Here is a 25609-nt window from a genome sequence, read left to right on the forward strand (position 1 = left end):
AAAGGACCCCAGCACCAAACAGGACCCAGACTGGAATACATCTGAAAAAAGTAATAAAGAGGCCCTGACCCAGCCCCCTTTCTCGGTGTTGCATCTTACTGGAGTGGGGGTAGGAGGAAGAGGGGAAAGTTATGTTGCTCTGCTCTCTTGACCTCCAAAGATGAGAAATGAGGAGGTGTGATGCTAGGTCTAACCGTATGGATGATGCTGATAGTTTCAAGGTTTGCAAAGTCCTTTTCTCAAATCAACCCCGAGGTAGGTATTACACCTAATTTATGGTTGGGGAAGCTGAGGCTCACATTTATTAAGTGACTTGCCCAGGTCACAACTCTAGTGTCTGAGCCAAGATATAAATTTTAGTCTCCCATAACTACAGTATGCTTTCCACTAAGCTGCTTTGCCATTGTAGGTCTTCAATTGAAGGGGCAACAGGGAACAAGATCTGAGGAGCCAGACATACTGGGTTTAATCTGGCTCTGAGGTTCTGAGTGAGAGGGGACATGGAGAAACACAGCTGAGATCTGCAATAACCACACCCTGGGAGAAAGTACATACATACAGAAGACCCAGAGACAGACATGAGCTGGTAGTGTTGGGCAGGTGGAATTGTGCTTAGGCCATGGGGAGGGAGGGGAATCTAAGGAAGCTTAGAGGGAGGAGCATAGTGTGGAAAGAAAAAGGCTGGGAGGTGGGGCAGCTAGGTGGATAAAGCACCGACCCTGGATTCAGAAAGACCTGAGTTCAAATCCGACCTTACTAGCTGTGTGACCCTGGGCAAGTCACTTAACCCTCATTGCAGAAAAAAAGAAAAGGACTCTCGTGTGAAATGTAGAAAGGATGGAAGAAATAGGAGCTAGCAGAGGGAGAAATGTGCTTTTAAAAGATTTAGGTAAGTGTATGCAGTACCCACTGAGCCCACAAAGTGGCAGATGAGCTAACCCTTTGGCTTCAATGGACTGAGCTCTGAGGCCAGAACCTGAAGCTTCAACTCTGTTCCTTTGTATTCCTCCCCTTCTTATTTTTTTCTTTCCCAACATAAACAGGAAAGCCCCTCTGAGGTCACTCAGAACAACCTCTATCTGAAAAATACTATATCCGCCATGATGACATCCCCGGAAAGTGGTCAGCCAGCTTTCCATTAAGACTTCCCAGGGGGCAGCTAGGTGGCACAGTGAATAAAGCACTGGCCTTAGATTCAGGAGGACCTGAGTTCAAATCTGGCCTCAGACACTTGACACTTACTAGCTGTGTGACCCTGGGCAAGTCACTTAACCCTCATTGCTTGGGTGGGGGGGAGACTTCCATTGATGGAGAACTCACTGCCTACCATTTGGGTGCAGCTCCAATTCTTAGGAAACTTCTTACATGGAGTCTAGATCTGTCTCTGTACCTTCCAACCCATTACTCCTCATTTTGCCCTCAGGAGCTAAAGCAAACATCAAATCTCTTTTCTACTTGACAAGCCTTCAAATACTTTCAGACAGCCTTTCTCCCCTAAATGTCCTGTTCTCCAGGCTAAACATTCCTAGCTCATTTAACCCACCCTCATGGAACATAAAGATGTAACTAGGCCCACTGGAAAAGAATAGATAGGCAGCCACGGGATTTTGGCTGAAATCTTGGCTCTGCTGGTAAGTAACTGCTTCATCTCTTGTGAGGTTCAGGTTCCTCATCTATAAAATAAGGGAGTTGTGCAGCTAGATGGGGGCAGCCAGGTCTGAAGACTCATCTTCCTGAGTTCAATCTGGCCTCAGACACTAACTGTGTGATGCTGGGCAAATGAGAGAAGTAAATGTGTCGTCCTCAGTAGACAGGATACATTATTCAAGTCCTGGGGTCTTCTTCTCCCTCTCCCCACCATTCTCTTCATTTCCTGCTGAGCTAGCATTTGCAATGGAGAGGAGTATGTTTCTCCCAGATAGGGCAGACAACATTGTTCAAGTCCTAGGAGCTGTTCCCCCTCCCCAAAATTCTCTTCCTTTTCCTATTGAGCTAGAGAAGGAGAGAACTGTGAAATCCCTGTCTTGACGCTGTCCCACGGACTGTTGAGAAGAATGTGCATCTGAACTAGCCAGAAAGGCAAAATGGGGGAGGGAATCCTTGCCTTAGGGACGAACCTATATAATCATTGAGATGAGCATGCTTTGCCCTTTCTTGCAAGATCGTAATTAAATGGCCTTCCTGCTTTGCACCAGACCAGGAGTCATGCCTCAGTTTACCTGTTTCTAACAGCAAGTCACTTATCTGCCTCAGTTTCTTTATCGTACACAGTTAGCTAGAGAAAGAAATGTCAAACCACTCCAATATTTTTGCCAAGAAAACCCCAAATGGAATCTTGAAGAGTCCCATATGGCTGAACAACAAAGCTGCTAGATGATCTATAAACTCTCTTCCAGTTTGAACCCCTAAAATCCTAGTCTTTTCCTGAAAGTGATTATCATCCTTTTGACAAGCTCCAGATTGTCCATATTCTTCCTAAAATCTGAAGTTCAAATGTGTTCTGATCCTGCTGATGGGATTATCACCTCCATTGCCATGCACAGTGACATCAATATTGTTTGATGAAGAACTGTGAATGACAACTATTCTCAACAATACAATAATCCAAGACAATTCCAAAGGACTAGGATGAAGCATCCTATCCACCTCCAAAGAAAGAACTGGTATTGATTGAACACAGACTGAAACATGCTATTTTTCACTTTCATTTTTTTCTTTTATTCAAGTTTCTTGCCCAAAATTAATAATATGGTAATATTTTACATAATTGCAAATGTATAACCCACATCTGATTGTTTACCACCTCAGGGAAGGGGGAGGAGAGGGAGGGATGGAGGGATAAAATTTGGAACTCAAAACTATAAACAAAAATGTTTTCTTATTTTAAAAAATAAAATAACTGCAAAAAAGTGGAGTTTCCTGAAAGCTTGCAAATTTAATTAAAAGGGCTTTAATTTGCAAAGGAATAGAGAAGGAGAAAAGTACTTCCATAATAAGTTCACCAAGCTAGATACCGGAGTATAGCTACCATGTGGGAAGAAGAGTAGTTGAAATGCTCAGAAATTCGCATACTAAATCCAGAGAAGACAGAAGTAAAACTTCCTATTGGATTATTGTGGGGCATTTTTTTTGTTTTTGGCGTGGCAATGGGGGTTAAGTGACTTGCCCAGGGTCACACAGCTACTAAGTGTCAAGTGTCTGAGGCTGGATTTGAACTCAGGTATTCCTGAATCCAGGGCCAGTGCTTTATCTACTGCACCACCTAGCTGCCCCCAAGGGGCATTGTTTTTGAACACGAATTTAACAGCTAACTGTGGTTATTCAGATGTTGGAAAATTAGTACACTGTCTTGGGAATTGATTCAAACTAAGGGTTATTTATTTGGAGATCAATAAAATTGTTACAGTACAACAGTATAACTTTTTTAAATCATAAAAGTATTTTATTATTTTCCAGTTACATGTCAAGATAGTTTTCAACATTTGTTTTCATAAGATTTTTTGTTCCAAATTTTTCTCCCTCCCTCCCTTCCCTGCCCCCTCCCCAAGACCAAAAGCAATCTGATATAGGTTATAGTACAATCACATTAAACATATTTCTGCATTAGTCATCTTGTGAAAAAAGAATCAGAACAAAAGGGGAAAACCTCAAAAAAGAAAAAAAGTAGAAATTTTTGAACTCAGGTCCTCCTGAATCCAGGCTGGTGCTTTATCCACTGCGCCACCTAGCTGCCCCAACAGTATAACTTTTAAACTAAAACAAATACATTTCAGGAATGGGAAGTAATGATTTTTGACAGTTACAGCTTATTAAAATATATATATATATATATAAATATATACACACACACAAAGGTAAAAGTTTTCACTGGGCCTTAGTATTACTATAGCAAATTCCATGAGCTTGAACCAACACTCAAAACAATATTGATAAAAAAAACTTTAATTAAAAATGAAATTAGCTGCTACATGCAATGTCTTGTTATCTTCACTATTTGTACTTAGAGTTCATATTTATATATAAATGAGGGCTTTAACCCCTTATTTTCACTCTTTTGAGTTATCTCAGAGTAGTTAATATATATGTATATGTGTATGTGTATATGTGTGTATCTCTGTCTCGGTGTGTGTGTGTGTGTGTGTGTGTGTCTCTCTCTCTCTATTTATATATATATATATATAGTACAGAAAAGAACCATTTACTCAAAATAGACATGCAGGGTAAATACCTGGATGATGAATACTCAACAGTTAGTGCCTGAACCACTGCATCTCCAATCACTAGAGATGGAAGTTTGCACATTCAGCCTGAACCCAGCCCCCACAGCTAAGCAAGCCATCAATGCTCAGTCTTAGGGATCAGGAAATAGCAGATGAATAACTGAGTATCTGATGATCAGTAAAGGCGCTTGATCTTGTTGTCTTGGCCACCATGACCCCTCACCTGGATCAGTAAATTTTCAGGATTCTTAATAACAGCCATACATGGATTTCATGGTGGCCAATGGTCACATTGAGAAAGGGAAAAGAAGCATTGACTGCAATGTCTGGCATTAGCAGAAATGGGGAAAAACCTCAGTATCAATTCCCTAGTCTTCCATCTGTGGGAGAAGAAGAAAAGCTGGAATGTCTGCAAACTTTGGCCAGATAAAGCAGGGCATCCAGGGAATCTCCTAGCTCCATTGCTATTTTCTTTGCATTCCTTCCTTTTCATCTTCCTTTCTCCTTCCACTCCCTGCTTCAAACTTTGCCCTTCTTATCTCTTGTCTCATTGTGCAAGTCCGAACTGGGAGCATGCCTGGCCAACCAGAATCCTTCTGGGTGATATCATTCATATATATATATATATATATACACATATATATATATATATATATATATGGCAAGGCCAGTTAATTTTTTGGGAGGGCGAGGCAATGAGGGTTAAGTGACTTGCCCAGGGTCACAGTTAGTAAGTGTCAGGTGTCTGAGACCAGATTTGAACTCAGGTCCTCCTGAATCCAGGGCTGGTGCTTTATCCACTGCGCCACCTAGCTGCCCAAGGCCAGTTAATTTGACTACCACAATTAATTTCACAATGTCTGGAATATGATTGCTATGACCATTTTCCATAATATATATAAGGATGTTTGCTACTTAGGATCTTTGTAATTGCAGTTGCCATCTTTCTTTTGTGAATTGCTGGTTAGACAATGTATATGTAGCCACATATGTTTGTGAATGCTTTCTGGCCCATTTTTATATAGATATTCAATTACATGAGGTACTCAATTAAAAGCCCTGAGTGAATATTAGACTGGTGACTATAACTAGAGCATGCTTTTGTATCTAGACACAGGCTCAGGAGAGTTAAGAGCTATGTCAAAAATTTAGGCCAGGAACAAATTGAATGGCACATTTTTTTTTGTTTTACCATGAGACCTATTGTGAGTTAATGATTATCTCTGTGAGGTAGGAGCTGAGGCTCTGAGAAAGTTTTTCAGAGCCCAGCTAAGACTATAAAAGCAGGTCCTCCATTTCTGAGAATGAACCAACCAACCACGCAAACACCAATCATCCATGAGATTGAGTGGGCCTCTCTCCCTTGACTTTTCTCTCTCCTTCACCTCTTCAATTACAAAGTTAAAAAACCAAAAAAAAAAACCCAAAGTGTACATCTGGGAGAGGATGTGACAGGTAATTCCTTAACACTTCGCATTTCCACCAATCAATTCCCAAGAAACCCTAAGAGTCAGGAAAAATGAATACATATCAGATATGGGACCTTTCCTGTATAAAAAGACAATACTGAAAAGCCATTTTTAAAAATTTCTGCTGTGCATCCCCCTTCTCCAGTCCCCTCCAGCTGCAATTGGAAGTCTACCTTGAGAAGGAGGCTAGAGAATTTCCATTATCCCTTATCTTCAGATTTCCTCAGCCCTTGTGTTTGCAGTCAAGAATAATCTCCAGGGCGCAGCTAGGTGGCGCAGTGGATAGAGCACTGGCCTTGGATTCAGGAGGACTTGAGTTCAAATGTGACCTCAGACACTTAACACTAGCTGTGTGACCCTGGCCAAGTCACTTAACCCTCATTGCCCTGCCAAAAAAAAAAGGGAAAGAAAGAAAGAAAAGAAAAGAATAATCTTCAACACATCTCTTTCAGATATATAATTTTAGTGCTTGAAGGTCCTCCTCTTTTTTTTTAAAGTGAGGATATTGATGTGTGATGAAATGTATGCTATATGATTAAAAATAACTGATTTGTAGAGGTTTTAATGTAGGAATTAAAATGGGCAGGGGAAACTTCATAAATTCTTTTCACTTTAAGAAAAACAAATCTTTGTATTATAAACAATGAATATGAAAAAGTGGAGAAGCATGGGAAGATATATGAAATTATTTGGTAAAGAAATGAGAAAACAATGTACACAATGACTATAAAAATGTAAATAGAAAGAACAGGAAAAATGGGCCCTGGAGTCAGGAGAACCTGAGTTCAAATCCATCCTCAGACACTTGGCACTTAACCATATGACCCTGGGCAAGTCACTTAACCCCCATTGCCTCTAAAAAAACCCCAACCTTCCTCCCAAAAGACCCCCAATGTAGTGCTATTATATTGATGAAGCTCGATCCAGAAGAAGACATGAGAAAATACACAATTTCCTTCTCTTTCTTTCCTGAAGTAGAGGGCTATATGTGTGGAAAATTGCATGTACTGTCAGAATCCATCGGTCTATTGCTTAGTTTTGCTAAACTTCTTTTTCTTCTCTTTATTTTTTATTCTTCGTTAATAGAGTTGGCTCCAATGTCTGAGAGAGTGGGGAAGAATATATAGAAAATGAATAAGCCGGGCCGCTAGGTGGCACAGTGGATAAAGCACCAGCCCTGGATTCAGGAAGACCTGAGTTTAAATCTGGCATCAGACACTTGACACTAGTTGTGTGACCCTGGGCAAGTCACTTAACACTCATTGCCCCCCCCAAAAAAAAGGAAAAAAAAGAAAAAAGAAAAGAAAATGAAAGAGGGGCAGCTAGGTGGTGCAGTGGATAAAGCACCAGCCCTGGATTCAGGAGGACCAGAGTTCAAATCCGGCCTCAGACACTTGATACTTACTAGCTGTGTGACTCTGGGCAAGTCACTTAACCCCAATTGCCTCACCAGAAAAAAAATGCATGAGATGTCTATATATACATATGTGTGTGTTTTATTGTAGCACAGATGAACTATAGCACTTCCCATAGAGCTATACTATAGCTAGAACTATAGCACTTCCCATAGAGCTGAGCATGTGCTCTGACCCCTTTCTGGGGGGATTTGTCCTCAAGGATAAATGTGACCCAGCAACTTCTGATTGGTCCCTTGATCTTTCTTTACCACTGGAGTTGCATCAAAGATAATTGTTCCCAAAGTTAGTGAAACCCTTGGTCTCTCTCCCACTCCTAGAAAGCTATCAGAGTTATAAAAAAGTTCCACTCCTCTTCTTTTTAGTTGGCTCCTGTGGGACTTTTCCTGCATTCCTTTTCTTTCTTTTTTGCGGGGCAATAAGGGTTAAGTGACTTACCCCAGGTCACACAACTAGTGTCAAGTGTCTGATTCTGGATTTAAACTCAGGTCTTCCTGAATCTAGGGCTGGTGCTTTATCCACTGCTCCACCTAGCTGCAGCCCCCCACCCCCACCCCGCATTTCTCCTTTGAGGATTTCCAGTAGGTAAGGAGTAGAGAATTTCTTTCTTCTACCCAGTAGCAATTGTAGCTACAAAATGAGCAACATGTGTTTACCTAGGTGAGACTGAGTCCCTGGCTGGTTTCTTCTGTCTCTGTGTTTCTTCCCTGTGGATAAATCTATATCCAGAAACTAGCAAACCTGTGGGGAAAAAGGGACATTTCTAAGCTTAATGACTATTTTGTGAATTCAAGAGCTCCTGGACACCTGAATTGTTGCTGGCTGGTCACCACAATTCTTGTAACTGCATAGTTTCTGAGAGAAGAAGATGGCCACCACTAGGAGGATGCTGCAGCTAAAAGTTTGTTAAAGCTCAAGGCAAGTTCAGACTGGCCAGGAGATCTGAATCTTATGAGTTGCCTACACAGTACAGGTCTGAGGTGAAAGTGGAATAATCTTTTTTTTTAGCAGTCTCACAATGTCTTTACCTTTCAGGATATTATAATGATGGTAACAGGTCTTTCTTGTTTTATGTTTTAAGTTAATGTGTACTTTGTGTATGTGAGTACATATGTTTTTGTTGTTGGTGGTGGTGGTTTTTTGGTTTTTTGTGAGGCAATTGGGGTTAAGTGACTTGCCCAGAGTCACACAACTAGTAAGTGTTAAGTGTCTGAGGCTAGATTTGAACTCAGGTCCTCCTGAATCCAGGGCCGGTGCTCTACCCCCTGCGCCACCTAGCTGCCCCAGAGTACATATGTTTTTAAAGCACTTCTTTTATGGTATAGGAAATAAATAGCTGTCCTATATTTGATATCTGTTTTGAACATTGTGTATCCAGGATCTGCCTGAGCATTTTCCAGGTAAGGACCTCCCTGTGCTGTAGGTCACAGAGAAAATCTTAAACTCAGAAAAATAACTCTCATTCAACATGCTCTGGAGTATGTGACACACTTATGGGAAAGGCAGTTCAGAGCATCTCTGCAATAAATAGAATTATTTTCCCCAAAGTTTTTTGGGGAGACATAAACCATAGAGGAACATATGGTCCATGCCTACCTGGAAGTGGGTCCCTTACATGTGCTTTGAGAATACTAATTTGAGGGGGCAGCTAGGTGGCGCAGTGGATAAAGCACTGGCCCTTGGATTCAGGAGGACCTGAGTTCAAATCCAGTCTCAGACACTTGACACTTACTAGCTGTGTGACCTTGGGCAAGTCACTTAACCCTCATTGCCCCACCAAAAAAAAAAAAAAAAGAGAATACTAATTTGACACCCCTGCAGAGTATAGATTGAAGAATGAGCAGACTGAAAGTAGGGAGGCCAATTAGAACGATTTTGAAATAATCTAAGGAAGAGGTGATGAGGATCCCAAATAGGGAAGGAATGTGTAATGGGTGAATCTGACTCCAGTTGGTCCCCAATACATTAGGTTTGGTATTGAAACAAACTGAGACACTCATAATGGAATTCCTCAGGGAAGGGGGTTACCACGCTATAGTTATATGTATCTTTTCCCTTAAATATTGTTAGTCTAGGGGAAATAATTTTTAAGTTTAAGCTGCAATCCTGATCACTATACCTTAATGGGAAAAGAGTGACCCAAGCTATCTATCATCTATCTATCTATCTATCTATCTATCTCCTTGCTGATAAATAGCAGTTCCACAATGAATTGACATAGCAAATAGCAAATAAATCTATTTATCCAAGTCGATAGCAAAATAGAAATAAAATTCAATACTCAGGTATTTTTTCTCCTTTTATGAGGGAGATAACTCAGCTTAATTAAGAGAGAAGAGTGCCAGATCTCCCCCAAGGGGAAATTCCCTGGGAATAGGGGACATGATCTAAGAGCCAGCTCCTCTGCATGTTGACCTCTTCCTAGAGTTCTTCCCCCTTCAGAGGGTCTGACAAGAGAGTTTTCTCCTTTGAAGCTAGAAGCCAGAAGATCAGGTTCCCTCTTCTCTCCAGCTCTCACCAATTCCACCCGTTATGCAGGTGAGTAGCACCAAGCAATTAGTCTCCAGCAATGAGGATAGTTCCATGCAATGGGCCCTTTGAAGCAAGGGTTACAAATCAAACAAAGGGACCAGAGAAATCTTCTTTCTCTATCCTTTCCCCTCTTTCTCACTGCCCAGGGCTAGGCATGACTGTGGATTTAGCTGGTCCAAAAATAATCTGGTCATAACTATTATGTGTATGCGGGCGGGGGTGGGGGTGGGTGGAGGGGTGGGGGTGGGGGAGGATGACCTCTGGAGCAGCCCCTGCCTCTGTAGGTCACAATGCCTTCCCTCTCTCCTGGCAGTGTATGTACCCAGAATGGCAGGCCCGATAGGGAGGAGGTGAGGAGTGGGGAGGCTGGGGAGGGAGAAAAGGAATATAGGACCCCACAGAAATGACCATGTTCCAACAGAGCTGACCCAGAATGTTGCTTACTCCCTGCGCTTTGCAAGGAGCTAATCTGGGCTCTCTAGGGCTTCCTGCCCCTCGGGTCCCAGTTGTCTTGAGTTCATTGTCCTTTTCCTCATAACTTAGGTCCTACCCTACTTAGGTTCTGACATTGACGCCTCCACCCCCACTTCCTCACCAGGGTTCTTGTCTCCCCGTCTCTGATACCCTATTTCTTCCTAATGTTCCAAACCCCTTGTGTCCCTAACTCTACCCAGAGAGACCTCTCACAAGGTCTCTCATCTCTTTCTTGGGTCTCCAATTTCCCATCTCTCTCCCTTATCTCTGTTTCCTCATCCCTGTATCTCTATCCCTCTCTCTTAACTCTGTATCCCCCATACCTCCTCTCTACTGCTGCCTCCCCAGCCCCATTTCTCCAACTGTCTCTTCCCCAGCCCAGTATCCTCCATTTCGGTCTCCCTCATTCCTCCTAAATCTGCCCTCCCCCAGCATCATTTCTCATATTGCTATCTTCTGATCTCTGAAGAAACAAATTCAAAAAGGACCCGGGTTCAAATCCTGCCTCACTTAGTAGTTTTATGACCCTGGGCAAGTCATTATGCTTCATTTTCCTCATCTATAAAATAAGTCATTAGACTCAATGACCCTATGAACCTATGATCAATGATCTTTCCATTCTGCCTTACTTCCCCCTCCTACCTGCCCTATCTATCTCTCCTTCTTCAGGTCACTCTATCTCTTCAATATCTGCATCATCCTCTTGGGCTTCTCAGCCACATTTTACATTATTATCTATCCTCCTCTTCCTAGATACGCTTTTCTCCCTTGTTTTCCATGCTGCTGCAGTCTCCTGGCTTTTCTCCTATCTCTCTAACCATGTTTTTGTCTCAGGCCTCATAAATAGAAGTTTAGCATCCAGAACATGGGAGGCAAAAGCTCTTCTGGATAATGTCCTGGTCGTATCATATCTGGAGTATTAGATTCAATTCTGAGCCATTTTGGGAAACAAGCCATTCACTGCCTCCTCATCTTCCTTTTGCCCCTTATGCCCAAATTTTCCCCAAGATCCTATCCTTAGCCCTCCTCTTTCTCTTTTTCTTCCTCAACAACTTACTATACTTCCAAGGTTCTGTGATTACCATCTCAGTGTAGACAGCATATATTTGTGTAGATGACAACCATATCTATACAGTCATCCCCAATAGCTCCCCTGAGCTCCAATCCTGCTGGAAGAGACAATACTAGCAACATTTGTCTTGGGGAAATGTTATGAAATAACATAAGATCAAGTCAACTTTCTAAGACAAATTTGTTTGCCAGGGGACAGACCTAGGATACTAAGAAGCTGCGGCTGAGTAGACCACTGCCTATAGGGGAATGTTCATCTGAGATTCAATATGAGCTAGGAAACTGGAGAAAGGGGTCACCTAGTAACTTACTATTTTAAATGATTCTTACTAACAAGATACTAAGCACCATCCTTCCAATGCTCCTGAATGATTCTAAATGCTGTCAATACCCTCTAAAATACCTTGCCCTGGGGCAGGACTCTGGTCACCCTGTCCTAGTTATATGTCTCTTCCTACTGGACATCTCCCACAAGGCCATTCTCGCAGAAGATCAAACTCAGCCTTAACTCTAACCTTTTCCTCAAAACCTGCCGCAGCTCACTCCTCTCTCTTTAAGTGTTCTGTTGTTATCCAAGCAGTGTCAGAAAATGCATGGAAGGGCATGATGGCGGCCCATCGGGAAGCAATGCAGCCAAGCGCTTGTTCACAAATACTCCATACAGATCTAGAAAATGCACCTGACAATCCTGATGCAGAAATCCAGGAAAAGTCACAGTGAGTTCTTTGTCCATCCCAGACTGGTATAAGGAAACAGAGAGTTCTGAAGATGCTAAGGACTGGATCAGGGCAGGAATACATTCCATTCCAACTTCCAGGAAGAGGCTGAACAAAGAGGAAGTCTCAGACACATAGGGGCGCTAGACTCATACTGGGTCACTATGATAGGAACAGGAGTAAGTTGATACCTTTGTCACTCATTACCCAGTTCTGGGTCACGGATCCAGAGCAGACAGGAGAATAATTAAGGCAGGAATCCCAGGCCAAAGGGAAAGATGACAATTCTGTCACTCTGAACCAACAGTGCTTTCCAAGTGGCTGGTTAGAGTTGAATCCAGCAGCAATCTACTCTTGCCCAAACCCAAAGCCAGGTCAGAAACATGCAGAACTCAGATCAGGGGGAGGGCAACTGAACCTTGCCCTGGATCAAACCACTCTGGTATCACCAAAAGCTTTCAGGTTTCTAGTCTGTCCCTGTGATCTTGGAATAGCACAAGACTTCAAGTCCCAAGAAAGCAGCAACAAGACCAATCTAGACCTTCCCTGCAGAAGTGTAGCAGATCCCAGCTCTAATATCAAGTTTTAAGTCAGGCTATAGGCTGGAAGAATGGGCAAACAAACAGAAAAAGAATCCTACAATAACGAACTACTATGGTGGCAGGGGTGCTCAATACACACATGCAGAGAGAATTACTCCAAAACATCTCCAAACAATGCCATACAGAAAAACAGAGTTTGAGCAAAAACTCAAAAGGAAAAAAAGCTGTTTGAGCAAAAACTCTAAAAAAAAAAACAACCAAAAAAACCAAATAGGGAGTCTAATTAGACAAGTCCTGGAGTGATTCTGGTACATCTTGATGATCTTAAGAGAAGCATGGAAAGAGAGGAGAAAGAAAGGAAGGGATGGGGACAGGGGAGAAAGGAAGGTTAGGGAAAATGATCTCACATAATTAGGGTATGCAAGCAAATATCTATACTTCAATCTCACCTACATCAGACTTGGTTAAAGGAAGGAAGAATACACACAGAGTTGAGTAGAGAAATACATTTCATTCAACAAGGAAATAGGAGAGAAAGGGGAGAAGGGAGAGGGGAATTTAGAGGGTTAATTAAAGGAGGTATTAGTCCTGAGCAAAACAAGCTCTAAGAACGTACAAAAATATTTATAGCTCTTTTGAAGGAGCAAAGAATAGGAATCTAAGGGGGGTACATATAAGTTGGGGAATGGTAGAACAATTATGGTATATAAATGTGATGGAATATTATTGTTTGTAAAAAATGAAGAATGGGATGATTTCAGAGAAACCTGGAAAGACTGATGCTGAGTGAAGTGAATGGAATTAAACAAGTTTGAAAGAATTAGGAACTCTGATCAGCATAATCACCGACACAATTCTAGAGGGCTAATGATGACAGATGCTTTTCACCTCCTGATAGAGAGGTGAAGGACTCAAAAACTGAGTGCAGAACGAGACATTTGTTTTGGACTGGCCAATGTAGAGATTTGTTTGATTATACATATTTGCCACAAGATTGATTTTTCTTTAGTTCTCAAATTGGAAGTGGGATGAGGTGGGATGGCGAGAAGTTAGATTTTTTTTTGGTGATTGAATAAAACAAAATATCATTTAAAAGAATGCAAGGAAGGCCCCCAACACTTTGGGTGAATCTGTTATAAAAAAATGTATGGGAGGGGGCAGCTGGGTGGTGCAGTGGATAGAGCACAGGCCCTGGATTCAGGAGGACCTGAGTTCAAATCCAGCCTCAGACACTTGACACTTACTAGCTGTGTGACCCTGGGCAAGTCACTTAACCCCAATTGCCTCACCAAAAAAAAAAAAGAAATGTATGGGAGGATTTGAACTGGCATTGTACAAGATAGCCATGGATAGGACAGAGGGGGTGTGATCTGCACTGATAAGATCACAGAGCCCCTGGCATATTGGAGTGTTAGAAATATCTCTCAAATCCATTCTCTTCTTTTTCTTTTTTTACACTTTTATTTAAAGTTTTGAGTTCCAAATCCTATCCCTCCCTCCACCCCCTCCTCCCTGAGATGGTAAGCAATCAGATATAGTTTATACATGTGCAATTATGTAAAAGATGTCCACATTTGTAATTTTGTATAAGAAGACTCAAATAAAAGGAAAAAAATGAAAGAAAAAGCAAAAATAGCATGCTTCAGTCTGTATTCAAACAATATCAGTTCTTTCTCTGGAGGCAGATAGTATACTTCATCATTAGTCCTTTGGGATTGTCTTGGATCGTTGTATTGCTGAAAATAGCTAAATCATTCACAGTTCTTCAGTATGCAATATTGCTTTTACTGTATACAGTGTTCTCCTGGTTCTGCTCACCTCAGTTTGTATCAGGTCATGTAAGCCTTTCCAGGTTTTTCTGAAATCATCCTGCTTGTCATTTCTTATAGCACAATAATATTCCATTACAATTATATACCACAAGATGTTTAGCCATTCCCCAATTGATGTGCATCCCTTTTATTTCCATTTCTTAGCTACCACAAAAGAGCTTCTATAAGTATTTTTGTATAAATAGGTCCTTTTCTCTTTCGGGGGGCTGTCTTTGGGATATAGACCTAGCAGTGCTATTGCTGGATCAAAGGGTATACACAATTTTATAGCCCTTTGGGCACAGTTCCAAATTCCTCTCCAGAATTATTGCATCAGTTCATAACTCTACCAACAATGAATTAGTGTCCAGGTTTTCCCACATTCCCTCCAACATTCAGCATTTTCCTTTTTTGTCCTATTAGCCAATCTGATAGGTGTGAGGTAGCATCATCTCAGAGTTATTTTAATTTGCATTTCTCTAATCAATAGTGATTTAGAGCATTTTATATGACTATAGATAGCTTTGTTTTCTTTGTCTGAAAACTGCCTGTTCATAACCTTTGCTCATTTATCAACTGGAAAATGACTTGTATTTTTATAAATTTGACTCAGTTCTCTATACATTTGAGAAATATTTGCTTCTATTCACTCATACTCCCTAGTTCAAATCCTCACTCCTACTGCATTTTCTGCCTTCGCTCACTCCCTCTCCAGTGTATCCTTCAAAGAGTTACCATAATCATATTTCTAATGCATAGGTTTGACTAGGCCACTCCCCTGTCCCAAAATCTTTAGTAGCTTCCCATTACCTACAAGTAAAGTATACATTTCTAACTCCAGCTTTCAAAATTCCATAATCTGGCTCCAAACTGGCTTTCCAGTCTTACTTCATACTATTTCCCAGCCCATACTCTCCATGTTTCAGGCAAATTGGGTCACTGGTGTTCAATGATTACCTCTTGCCCTCCCCCACCTCTCTGTACTTTTGCTTCAGCCAACTACTTTCCCTAGAATAGCTACTCCCTCCGACCTGAACTCCCCCAGCCCCCAACTATCTCCATCCTTCAAGGTCCAACTCATGGGCCTCCTACTTCAGGAAGACTTCCTTCATAATCTCTTCCCCCTTGTCCCCAGGAAAATGATTTCTTTCTCATTAAATTTCTCATGTCACTTTGCCTGGACTTTTTAGGTCTTATCTCCTCCCTTTGACCACAGTTTTTTGTGTATATTTCCAATCTCCCCAATAGATTGTTAGCTTCTTGGAACCATGATGAAAAATGCTCTCCACCTCCAGAGAGAGATCTGATGAACCCTGAGTGTAGATTGAAGTATACTTTTTTCACTTTCTTTATGTTTCTTGCTTTTCCTTTTCTTTTCAATATGGCTAATACAGAAATAGGTTTTGTATGACTTCCCATGTATAATTGATATCCTATTGCTTGCCTTCTCTCCTCCCAACTCTGCATCCCTATCTCTACTGTCTTATTTTGGCCTTTTCTATTCCAAAGATCATTCTTTTTTTGGTAGGGAAAAAAAGAAGCAAAATAAGAATTGAGTTCTTCTTTCTCTCTGTTGTCTATTATTGCCTCATTCCTCCTCTGAACTTCCTCTTTTCCCCAACGTAGATAAGAATACTTGACTTGTTCACCTCAAAATTTTCCCTAGTTTTTTGCTCTTTGGGATTTTTCAACTTCTTAACATCTTTTTTTTTTTTAATGGAATTCTTTTGTGTTCATCCTCCCTTATCTATCCTTATTTCTTATCTCTGTCTCCCCAGGATCCCTGTCATTACAGATCGAATGGGACCAGTCGGGGGCCGAAGCCTAGAAGCTGGAGAGGGTCCTGAGCTTTTGGAGGGACATGGGGTGCCTTTGAGGAGTTCACTCACACTCTTGGATGGGGCCCTGGGCCTTGGTATACTCGGACTCGGTGCTCGCCTTGTCCTGGCCCTGGCTGGTCCAGCCATGATGATGCTGCTGCTGTTTCTAATGTTGAGCTTCTTGGCCTTTGACCTTATACATGGGTAAGGGGGCTGAATTCCTGGGTCTCTCTGCCCAAGCTCACCTGGTTTCTGGGACCTTTTGCTTTGGCCTCAGTCTCATCTTGGGTTCTCCTTTCCTTGTAGGCCCCTGGAGTTGCCTCTTCCTCGAAGACCAGTGTGTAGACCACTTGGCCCGGGCGCAGGGGGTGAAGGTCCCCGCTTACAAGAACCATTGCTCCCACCTACTGTGAGCCAAATCCTGGATGGGTTCCTGCTCTTCACAGGCCTAGGGCTCATCTTTGGGGCCCTGATGCCCTTCAGTATCTTCAGCCTTCTAGTCAGTCTACAGGCCCTGGCCTGAAGCAAAACCTCAGTAGGCTAAAAGAGCCTCCTCACAGAAAATACACCGGGATTGTCCCAGCCTCTGCCTCTGAATTTCTTTTTTAATCGCCTCTAGGCCACCCTGGGGTGAGTGGCCTGGAAGCAAGGCCCCAAACTAGATCCAGTCCCAGGGTTGGAAAACCAATACAGAAACCTCTTGAATCAGAGTGGAGCCCTTTCTACACAGTAGCCTAAACCCTGGACCCTCAGATAAGAGGATCAGAGGAGAGTCTAACACTGGGGGGAGCGGGGTTTCAAGGAGGCTGCTCCACCCTTTCTTGCTACACAACTAGAATCTTAGGATTTAAAGTTCCAAAGGGCCTTTAGAGATCATTTGGTCTAACCCTCCCATTTTACAGGGGAACAAATTGAGACCCAGGGAGGCAAAGGGATTTACCTACCAGTACAGGAAATATGTTGAATTCCATAAATTTTCAGGGTCCAGGAGTTTGGGGTCATGGGTCACAGGGTGAAAGGTATAGCCTCCACTAACCTTACCCCTGGCTAAGAAAGACTGGGGAATAGGGGGTTAGGCAGAAGAGGGAGATACAGAAGCCTGAGGCAGCACCTGCCCTGGCTTATGGTCTCTGAGGAGGGAGGATCTGGAGAGAGAATTGTATGGCAGGTTCATCTTCTAAATTAAGTAGGATGTAGGTCAGACCTCAAGCAGTGTTCAGAAACCAGAGAATAGGAGAGAGAGGGAAGCTGGGGTGAAATTCCCTTCCTTGGAGACCAGAAAAATCACAGAGTGAAGAAGGACTTTGGAATTCAACCAGTCCAAACCTTTCATTTTACTGAGAGAGACACTGAGGCCCAGAGGAGTCATTACAGTACTAAGCTAAATCTTGGTCCAGAGAATCCCTTCTGTCTGTTGGTTCCTGACAGTTTGTACTTTTGGTGGCAAAGGAATTCAACTCTTTTTTTTTTTTTTAAAGATACTCTTTGATAGTGGCAGCTAGGTGGCACAGTGGATAAAGCACCGGCCCTGGATTCAGGAGGACCTGAGTTCAAATCCGGCCTCAGACACTTAACAATTACTAGCTGTGTGACCCTGGGCAAGTCAATTAACCCCAATTGCCTCACCTCCCCCCCCCCAAAAAAAGATACTCTTCGTTTTATTTTGTTTTTGTCAAAGAGTGCTGGTCCCCGGGTCCCAGATAAGGAAAGAAAAAAAAAAAAGACAGGGACTAGAGCCTAGACTCCGGGGTCCAATGGGCTCTGTTCTCTGTGGCCTGTCCTCCCCCTCCCCCAAAGCCCGTGTCACAATGGGGCCCCTGGGGTAGGGTGGAGGTGGGGAGGCGGGGAGCCAGGTTGCAGGGGTTCCTTCCCAGCTCTGCATAGGGAGCTGGCGGTGGCGACATGACCAAGGCTGCTCTGCTGGGAGGTGAGTCCAGCCCCACGATGACCCTGGTCTATCTCTCCCTTTCTGGTCCTGTCTCTCTCCTCTCTCTTCACCCTTGTCTCCTCATCTCTTTCCTGTTTCCTCCCTTGTCCTCTCTCTTGTGTCCTCCTGTCCCTCACTGTGCTTTGACTTTTGTCCCTTCCCATCTAGATCCGAGAAATGCTGTAGATGTATAGATATGTCTAGATTCCAGCAAAGCATCTGACAAAGTCTCTTAGGCAGTCCCTGTGGCTGACACTGAGAGATGTGAGTGAGATGATAAGACAGACAGATTGGGGAAAGGGGAAACCTGAGTCATTTAGCAGTCATTGTTGACTAGACAAGCGCCCCAGGGATCTGTCCTATTTACCATTTTTATCAAGTCTAGAGATATGAAGCTCAGAGGGATAGCTAACATTGGATGATAAGAGTCAGGACTCAAAAGGCTCTAAACAGGTCAAAATGGTGGGCCAGATCCAAGCAGATGAAATTTAATAAGAATATACATTTGGGGGGGGCGGCTAGGTGGTGAAGTGGATAGAGCACTGGCCCTGGATTCAGGAGGACCTGAGTTCAAATCCAGCCTCAGACACTTGACACTTAACTAGCTGTGTGACCCTGGGCAAGTCACTTAACCCCCATTGCCCCGCCAAAAAAAAAAAAAAAGAATATACATTTGGGGGGGGGGGCGCAGCTAGGTGGCACAGTGGGTAAAGCACCAGCCCTGGATTCAGGAGGACCTGAATTCAAATCCAGCCTCAGACCCTTGACACTTACTAGCTATGTGACCCTGGGCCAATCACTTAAACCTTCATTGCCCTGCAAAAAAAAGAAAAAGAAAGAATATACATAAAGTCCTACACTTTAGGTTCAAAACATCAGTTTCTTTAGTATAGGATAGGTGAGTAATGGCTAGATTGCTAATGTTCCATTGAATCCATTCTCATCAATGAGGGAAGTCCCACATTGGGATTCTATTGGGAATTCTATTTCTCATCAATGTGTGGATCACAAGTCATCCATGCATGCCTATCCTTGCCCATGTCTGTGCAACTCTTATCCCATGTCCTCACCAAAATCCACAACAGCAAGGCCACCCAATGTTCCATGAGCCCTCTGAGCCCTCACTCTCTTGACATTATGTTGAGACATTCCTATTGACATTATTATTATAACTAGGGGGGCAGCTAGGTGGCACAGTGGATAAAGCACCAGCTCTGGATTCAGGACCTGAGTTCAAATCCGGCCTCAGACACTTGACAATTACTAGCTGTGTGACCCTGGGCAAGTCACTTAACCCTCATTGCCCCACCAAAAAAAAAAAAGAAAAGAAAAACATTTTTATTTTAACTAATAGAACTTATCAATTGACCATATGTCATCCCTCACTTTTACTATGCAACAGGTCATCTTTTTTCCAGTTACACATTTCTCTTTTATGTAAAATTTTACCTAGTTTTCAGTAATATACTGAACTCTGCATGGATATAGTCTTAGATAGATTCGGTGTCTAACAGCATTTGTAAGAAGATTGCTATGGAACTTGGGCTTGAACCATGCCACTGTTTCCATGAGCCCGTCTGTCATCCCTGCCTAGATCAGTACAGTTCTGTTGAGTTTGTCACCAGCCAGTCAGTAAGCATTTATTAAGCAGGTACTATGTGCCAAACTCTGTGCTATCTACGAATACTAAGAAAGGCAAAAATAAAAATAAAAAAATAGTCCCTCCCCTTAAGGAGTGCACAATCTAATGGGGGTGATCACAGGCAAACAAATCCGTCCAAACAAACTCTGGACAGTATAAATAGGAAATAACTGAGACAGGAAGGCATTAAAACTAAAGGGGATCTGGAAAGATTTCCTGTAGAAGCTGAGATTTTAGTTGGGACTTAGAGGAAGCCAGGGAGATGAGGAGGGAGAACTTTCTAGAGATGGGGCATAGTCAGAGGAAAATGCCTGGAGCCAAGAGGTGGAGTATCTTTTTTGTGGAACAGCCAGGAAAATCACTGGAAAGGTAGGAGGGGGCTTGGTTTATAAAGGGCTTCGAATGCCAAACGGGATTTTGTATTTGATTCTAGAGGTGACAGGAAGCCATTAGAGTTTATTGAGTAGGTTGGGGTTGACATGGTTAAACCTGTGTTCTAGGAAAATCACTTTAGCGGCTGAATTGAGGATGGACCAGAATGGAGAGAAATTTGTGGAAGCCAGACAAACCAGCAGGTAATTGTGGTGATGGGGGCCTGCATTAAGGTTAAGGTGGTGGCAGTGTCAGAGGAGAGAAAGGGGCATACTGGAAGAGTAACTGTGTTGTTTTCTGCCTTGTATATGGGCACATCTCATACCAAAATGGACTCTTGGCTCACCCCAAGTCTAATCTCCATTCTTCCAAAGAGCCGTGTGTTTACTCTGGCTTTTTAGCCAGCAAAAATGGCCTTAGGTCAAAACCTTCCAGGCATTTTGAAATTCTAGGAGTCCTGACTCCAGCAGACCTCCCCAGGTTCTGAGTTCTAATTGCACGTTTCTCTTAGGACACCTTTTATGCAACTTCTCATGCAGTTTCTCTTTTGTAATGGCATTTTGACTTGTTTTTGCTCACCATGTATTTCAAAGGCTAGATAAACACTTGTGTGGAAAAGGCCCGGTGATGTTGGTGGCTTCATAATCAAAAGTGTGATATGGCAGCAAAACAAAATATAAATGCCTTCTTGTTCAATTCAACAAGCAAATACTTAAGTACCTACTATGTATGAAGCAAGGTGATGGGGAAACCTAGGCAGGAATCAAATAATTGTTACTACTGGGATAGGGAGTAAGGGGTAGATACAATATGTAAATGCAAAGAAATCTGAAGAGAAAGAACACTTATAACCTAAAGAAGTAGAGAATGTTATATGTAGCATGTGGCACCTGAAATGACCCTTGAAGGAAGCTAAGGATTCTAAGAGATGGCGATGAAGAGGGAGTGTATTCTAGATATGAATGACAAGCCCATATGAAGGGCCAAGAGGAAGGAGATGGAGCTCAGAGAACAGTCAGGCTGGCCAAAGACTGCATTTAGAGAATGGAGGGACACATTATTCTCGTTTTCATCTATCACAGTAGACCACATTTATGATATTGCATTCTGTTTTGGGTACCACATTTTATGAAAGATATTTACAAGCAATGTGGTTTTGAGCAATAATCTACAATATATTATTACTGATGGGAAATTGCTTAGAAATGGCAGAAAATAAAAACAACTTTTGAGTTTTTACTTCACATCCATCAAATTGGCAAAGAAGACAAAGGATGAAAAGGCTAAGTGTTGGAGGGGCTATGGGAAGACAAGCATATGAATGTACTTGGAGTTGTGAAGTGATCCAACTATTCTGGAAAACAATCTGGAATTAGACTAAAAAAAGTCACGAAATTGTGTATATCCTTTGACCCAGTGATATTACTGCTAGGCATATACTACACCAAAGAGGAGAAGGTTATACATATGTAGAAATAGTTTATACACATATGCAAAAATAATTATAGTAAAAACTTTATTAGTAGCAAAGAACTGGAAATTGGGTGTCCATTGATTGACTAGAGAGTAGATGAATAGATTATGGTATATTGATGTGGTAGAGTATGATTGTTCCATCAAACATGACACGACACACATGAAGATTTGTATGATTCAGAGCAAAGTAAGTAGAACTAGAAAACAATAAACAAGATCATCAGAATAATAGAATGGAAAACAGTATTGAAGGACTTCAAGACATTGGTCAACACATTGAACAATTGTGACTTTAGATGACTGACTACAGAGTATGTCACCTGCCTCCCAATGGACAAGAGGAAGACTGCATTTTCATACATTGCCAATGCATTGATTTGTTTTGCATGATTGTAATTATTTTTTACAACAGAGGTTTCTATGGAGGAGGTGGAGTCACTGAAAAGTAATAGAGATACAAAAAAGGGGGAAAGTGCATGCATCAATAAAATGGTTTAAAATTAAAATGAGAATTAAAAATGAGGATACCCAAGAGAGATGTATGAATTGAAATGGAGGTGGGCTGGTCCTATAATGAAAATGGACAATCTGTATACTCCATTGCTTTGCACACAATGTCACAATAGCTAAAGGAAGGCCCCCACCCAATATATCGAGTGGACTTCCTTGGAAGAACTAATGGGAAGGCATGGACAAGTGTCATAGGGTGAGTAGATATAGATAGGTTGCAATATGGACAATTGGAGGGAGGACCACATCAAAGTGATCAGAGATTCCATCCAATATGGACAAGTTTAGAGAGCACAAAGTGGAGAATGATCAGGATAATGATAAAGGGCCTTGAAACCCCACCCTATGAGGACTGGTTGAAAGAAGTGGGGAAAGACAGAAGAGAGGACTCAGGGACAATGTGATAAATGTTTTTGAAAGGCAGTGTCTAGAAAAGGCATTTGATTTGTCAGTTTATTCCCAGAGAATAGAATGGGAGAGAATGGATAGAAATTAAAGAAAAGTTGATCAAGGGGCAATATAAAGAATTCCTAAAATTGGGGCTATCCAAATGTGGGATGGACTGCTTCAGGAAGTATTGGGTTCTAATTAGAAGTCTTCAAGCAAAGGTTGGAGGAATGGCCATTTATCAGGGATGTTGGAGAGAGAATTATTATTGCTCAGGGACAGGTTGGATTAGACCCTCTGAAGCCCTTCTCGTTCTTATTGTCTATGATTCTGTCCCCTTCCCAAAGCTATCTTGTCTCCTCTGCTTCATACTTCTATTCATTTCATGTCTCATTTCTCTCCTTTCTTCTCCCCTCCCTTCTCTTGCTCACTCCCCTGATACATATCTCTGCTACCCCCAGCCTGGGCCCACTTCCATAGCTCTTACCTCTCCTAATCCCTCCCTTTCCCTTCCATGTCTTTGGTCCTTTCTTGGTCCACCCTTCTCCTGTCTCCCATCTCTTGTTTCCCTCCTTATTCTCTTCTATCTCAACTTTTGTAATGAAATGCTGGGATCCCAGAACCCATTTGCTTTCCTAGAACAGTTTAACGCCCCATGATCCTTGGAGGACCAGTTAGTGGTTGGTTTCTCCTGGGTCCTTGGGTTTTCTCTACTTTCTGGCCTTTTACAGGACAAAGCCCAATCAGAATCTGACAAGACACCAAGGAAAGAAGTACCAGAGCAAATCTATATTGAGAGGCACAGTCTACACTTGCTTCCTCCCCCTAGCCTGTTTCTGATTCACTTTCTCTTCATCTACTTTCCCAGTGTTATGGGAGTTCATTTCTAGGCCTCTGCCAATACTTTAAGGATCTGTAGCACCTTCCTCTGTTGATGTAGCTGATACAGACTGCAACCCTGCCATGCCTCAGTAGATGGTCCCTGTAGTCCACTGTGTTCCCAAACATTCAAGCACTGATCAACCTTCTCAGGTGATGAGCCTCTCCAGTTTGCTAGGGAAGGCTTTCTTTCTTCTGCTATAGTCTTCCAGAGCCCAGGTTCACCTCCCTGATGGAGCACTGGAAGAAAACTTCTGAACTCTCAACTAATTCCAGCAGCAACAGGGATCCAGGTGGTTGCTCTAAGTTAGAAGCCTAAAAGATATGAAGAATCTCAGCCTTCAGCCGTGGATTCTCAGGCTTCATTAGTTCCCACCTCAGACGAAGAACCAGGGGATCTTTGCCCTGGGCCCCAAAGCTTTAACTTCCCCCCCCCCCCCGCGCGCGCGCGCGCGCGCACACACACACACACACACACACACACACACACACACACACACACACCCCAGATTCCACTTTAGATTTGCCTACAGGACACTCCACGGACCAGATGTTTCTAAAGATCCCTAAGCTAGAGACCTTGAATGGGTGGTTGGAGGCAGGCAAGGCTCAAAGCAAGACTTACTGGGGTTTCTCATTCCCTGACCTCTCAAGACAACTGTTCCTAGGTGCAGATCCCGAGATCAAGGTATCCGCAGGCCCTTTCTCCAAGCTCCCAGCCAGGGACCAAATCATGACCTCTTCTTCACAGCTGGACTCGACAACTGGCTCCCTCAGCCTCCTCCACGCTGGTGTGTCCAAGAAACTGCTCCCCCTCTGACTCCTTTAAGTAAGCGAGATCACCCCAGGGCATTTCATTACTAGGAAGTTCTCTTCCTCCACCCCACCCCTCCTTCCCTCCCTCTTTCCCATCTTCTTCATCTCTTCTCCCGCCCCTCTCCGAACCTGGTTATTCCGAGACCAATGCCTGTCGCTCTCGGGATACTTTGGCACCATAAACCTCCCCCCAGGGGAGCTTTAGGATCATTCCCTATGACAGAATCAACTCCTTCCCAGCCCCGTATTTCCCCATGGCTTTAGAATTAGCGACTTGGATATCACTCCGCCCTCCCTCAAGTACTTTCAGACCACTTTCCACTGGATGCTGTGGGATCCCTTTTTCTTTACCATTCCTTACGCTTTGGGATCCCTTCTCCCTTGGTACTTTGGCCTTGTAACCTGCTTCCCATAGTTTCAATCAGCTCCCCGCTCTTTGGGATCTGCTCCCCTTAGATACTTTCGGAACACCGGTCTTCCCCCATAGGTGCTTGGGAATCACAGCTCCTCCCCTTCCCCCTCCCCCACAGGTGCACCGGGTCGATGCTGCGGGCCAGAACTGAGGGGGCAACGGACGAAGCAGGGGCGGGAGAAGGCTTAAGGAATAACTGGCGGAGCTGGTCTCTGTGGCGAGCTTGGGAGAATTGGTGGGAGGGCCCAGGTGGAATTCGGCGGCGCTGGACATCCTGGTGCTCCGCGTCCTGCTGGTGGGTGCCCTTGCAGAGAGGCCTGTGGCTTCTTGAATCCGGCCTCTACCTGCTGCTGTCCCTGGGCCTGTGCCATGCCCTCTTCACCACAGGATGCCACCTGCTGCGTTCGCTCTGGCCTGTAGTGGCCGCTATGTGGAAGCATCTACTGCCGGCCCTGCTGCTCATGGCTTTGAGTGCACTGCCCGCCCTACTTTTTGCTGCCTCCTTCTTACTGCTCCTCTCCACCCTACTCAGCCTGCTGGGGCTACTGACGGGTATGGCTCGGCCTGGACCTGTCATCAGCCTCAATCCTGGCCTCGACACTGGCCCCAGGTCCATCTAAGAAAGGGACCACCATCTGCCCCCTAACACTGCCCCCAATCCAGCCTTGGCCTTGAACCCGTCCTAAACCCCATCCAATACAAGGGACGGGCTTTGTCCCCTGCCACCGCCCCTTGCCTGACCTGTCTGCTCTGTCTGGGGTTGGATTCAGCAGTCCCCGTCGCTCCCTTCCCTTCAGCCTCCTGCCTACTCTAGCACAATCAAATCCAGGAATCCCCACCCTGCCCAGCCTCTAATCCCAGCACCTATCCTGTATTCCAGGTCTTTTGAGTCCCAGAAGTCCTGAATAATTGGATTCCCATCCAATAACCCCATCCCACCTTCACTAGACCCGGGAGTTCAGAGCTCTGAATTTGGAGTCAAAACACCTTGGTTTAAACCCTATCTCTGTTCCTTACCCGTGTGACTTTGGGCAGGTCACTCTACCTCTCTGGGCCTTGGTTTCCTTATCAGTAAAATGAGACGGTTGGCCTAGGTGATCTCTAAGGTCCCTTCCAAT

The 25609-nt window shown here is 43.4% G+C and overlaps 2 protein-coding genes across 2 annotated transcripts; both read left to right on the forward strand.

Annotated features, from left to right (window-relative positions):
• Positions 1-116: 116 nt before the first annotated feature.
• On the forward strand, positions 117-16598 carry C6H20orf141 (chromosome 6 C20orf141 homolog). Its single transcript, XM_043973100.1, has 4 exons — positions 117-255; positions 9530-9642; positions 16029-16274; positions 16377-16598. Exons 1-4 carry the CDS (start codon positions 181-183, stop codon positions 16591-16593), a joined length of 651 nt encoding a protein of 216 aa, XP_043829035.1. The 5' UTR covers positions 117-180; the 3' UTR covers positions 16594-16598.
• Positions 16599-24622: 8024 nt separating this feature from the next.
• TMEM239 (transmembrane protein 239) lies at positions 24623-25111 on the forward strand. Its single transcript, XM_043969810.1, has one exon. The coding sequence runs from the start codon at positions 24623-24625 to the stop codon at positions 25109-25111; it is 489 nt and encodes a 162-aa protein (XP_043825745.1).
• The last annotated feature ends 498 nt before the right edge of the window (positions 25112-25609 follow it).

The sequence above is a fragment of the Dromiciops gliroides genome, chromosome 6, assembly GCF_019393635.1.
Source record: "Dromiciops gliroides isolate mDroGli1 chromosome 6, mDroGli1.pri, whole genome shotgun sequence".
In the NCBI taxonomy this organism is placed as follows: Eukaryota; Metazoa; Chordata; class Mammalia; order Microbiotheria; family Microbiotheriidae; genus Dromiciops; species Dromiciops gliroides.

Coding starts and splice junctions, on each gene's coding strand:
- TMEM239 (XM_043969810.1), top strand. CDS start 24,623: ATGCTGCGGGCCAGAACTGAGGGGGCAACGGACGAAGCAGGGGCGGGA.
- C6H20orf141 (XM_043973100.1), top strand. CDS start 181: ATGCTAGGTCTAACCGTATGGATGATGCTGATAGTTTCAAGGTTTGCA. Junction 9,643..16,028: donor CAATTCCACCCGTTATGCAG/GTGAGTAGCACC, acceptor CTGTCTCCCCAG/GATCCCTGTCATTACAGATC. Junction 16,275..16,376: donor GCCTTTGACCTTATACATGG/GTAAGGGGGCTG, acceptor CTTTCCTTGTAG/GCCCCTGGAGTTGCCTCTTC.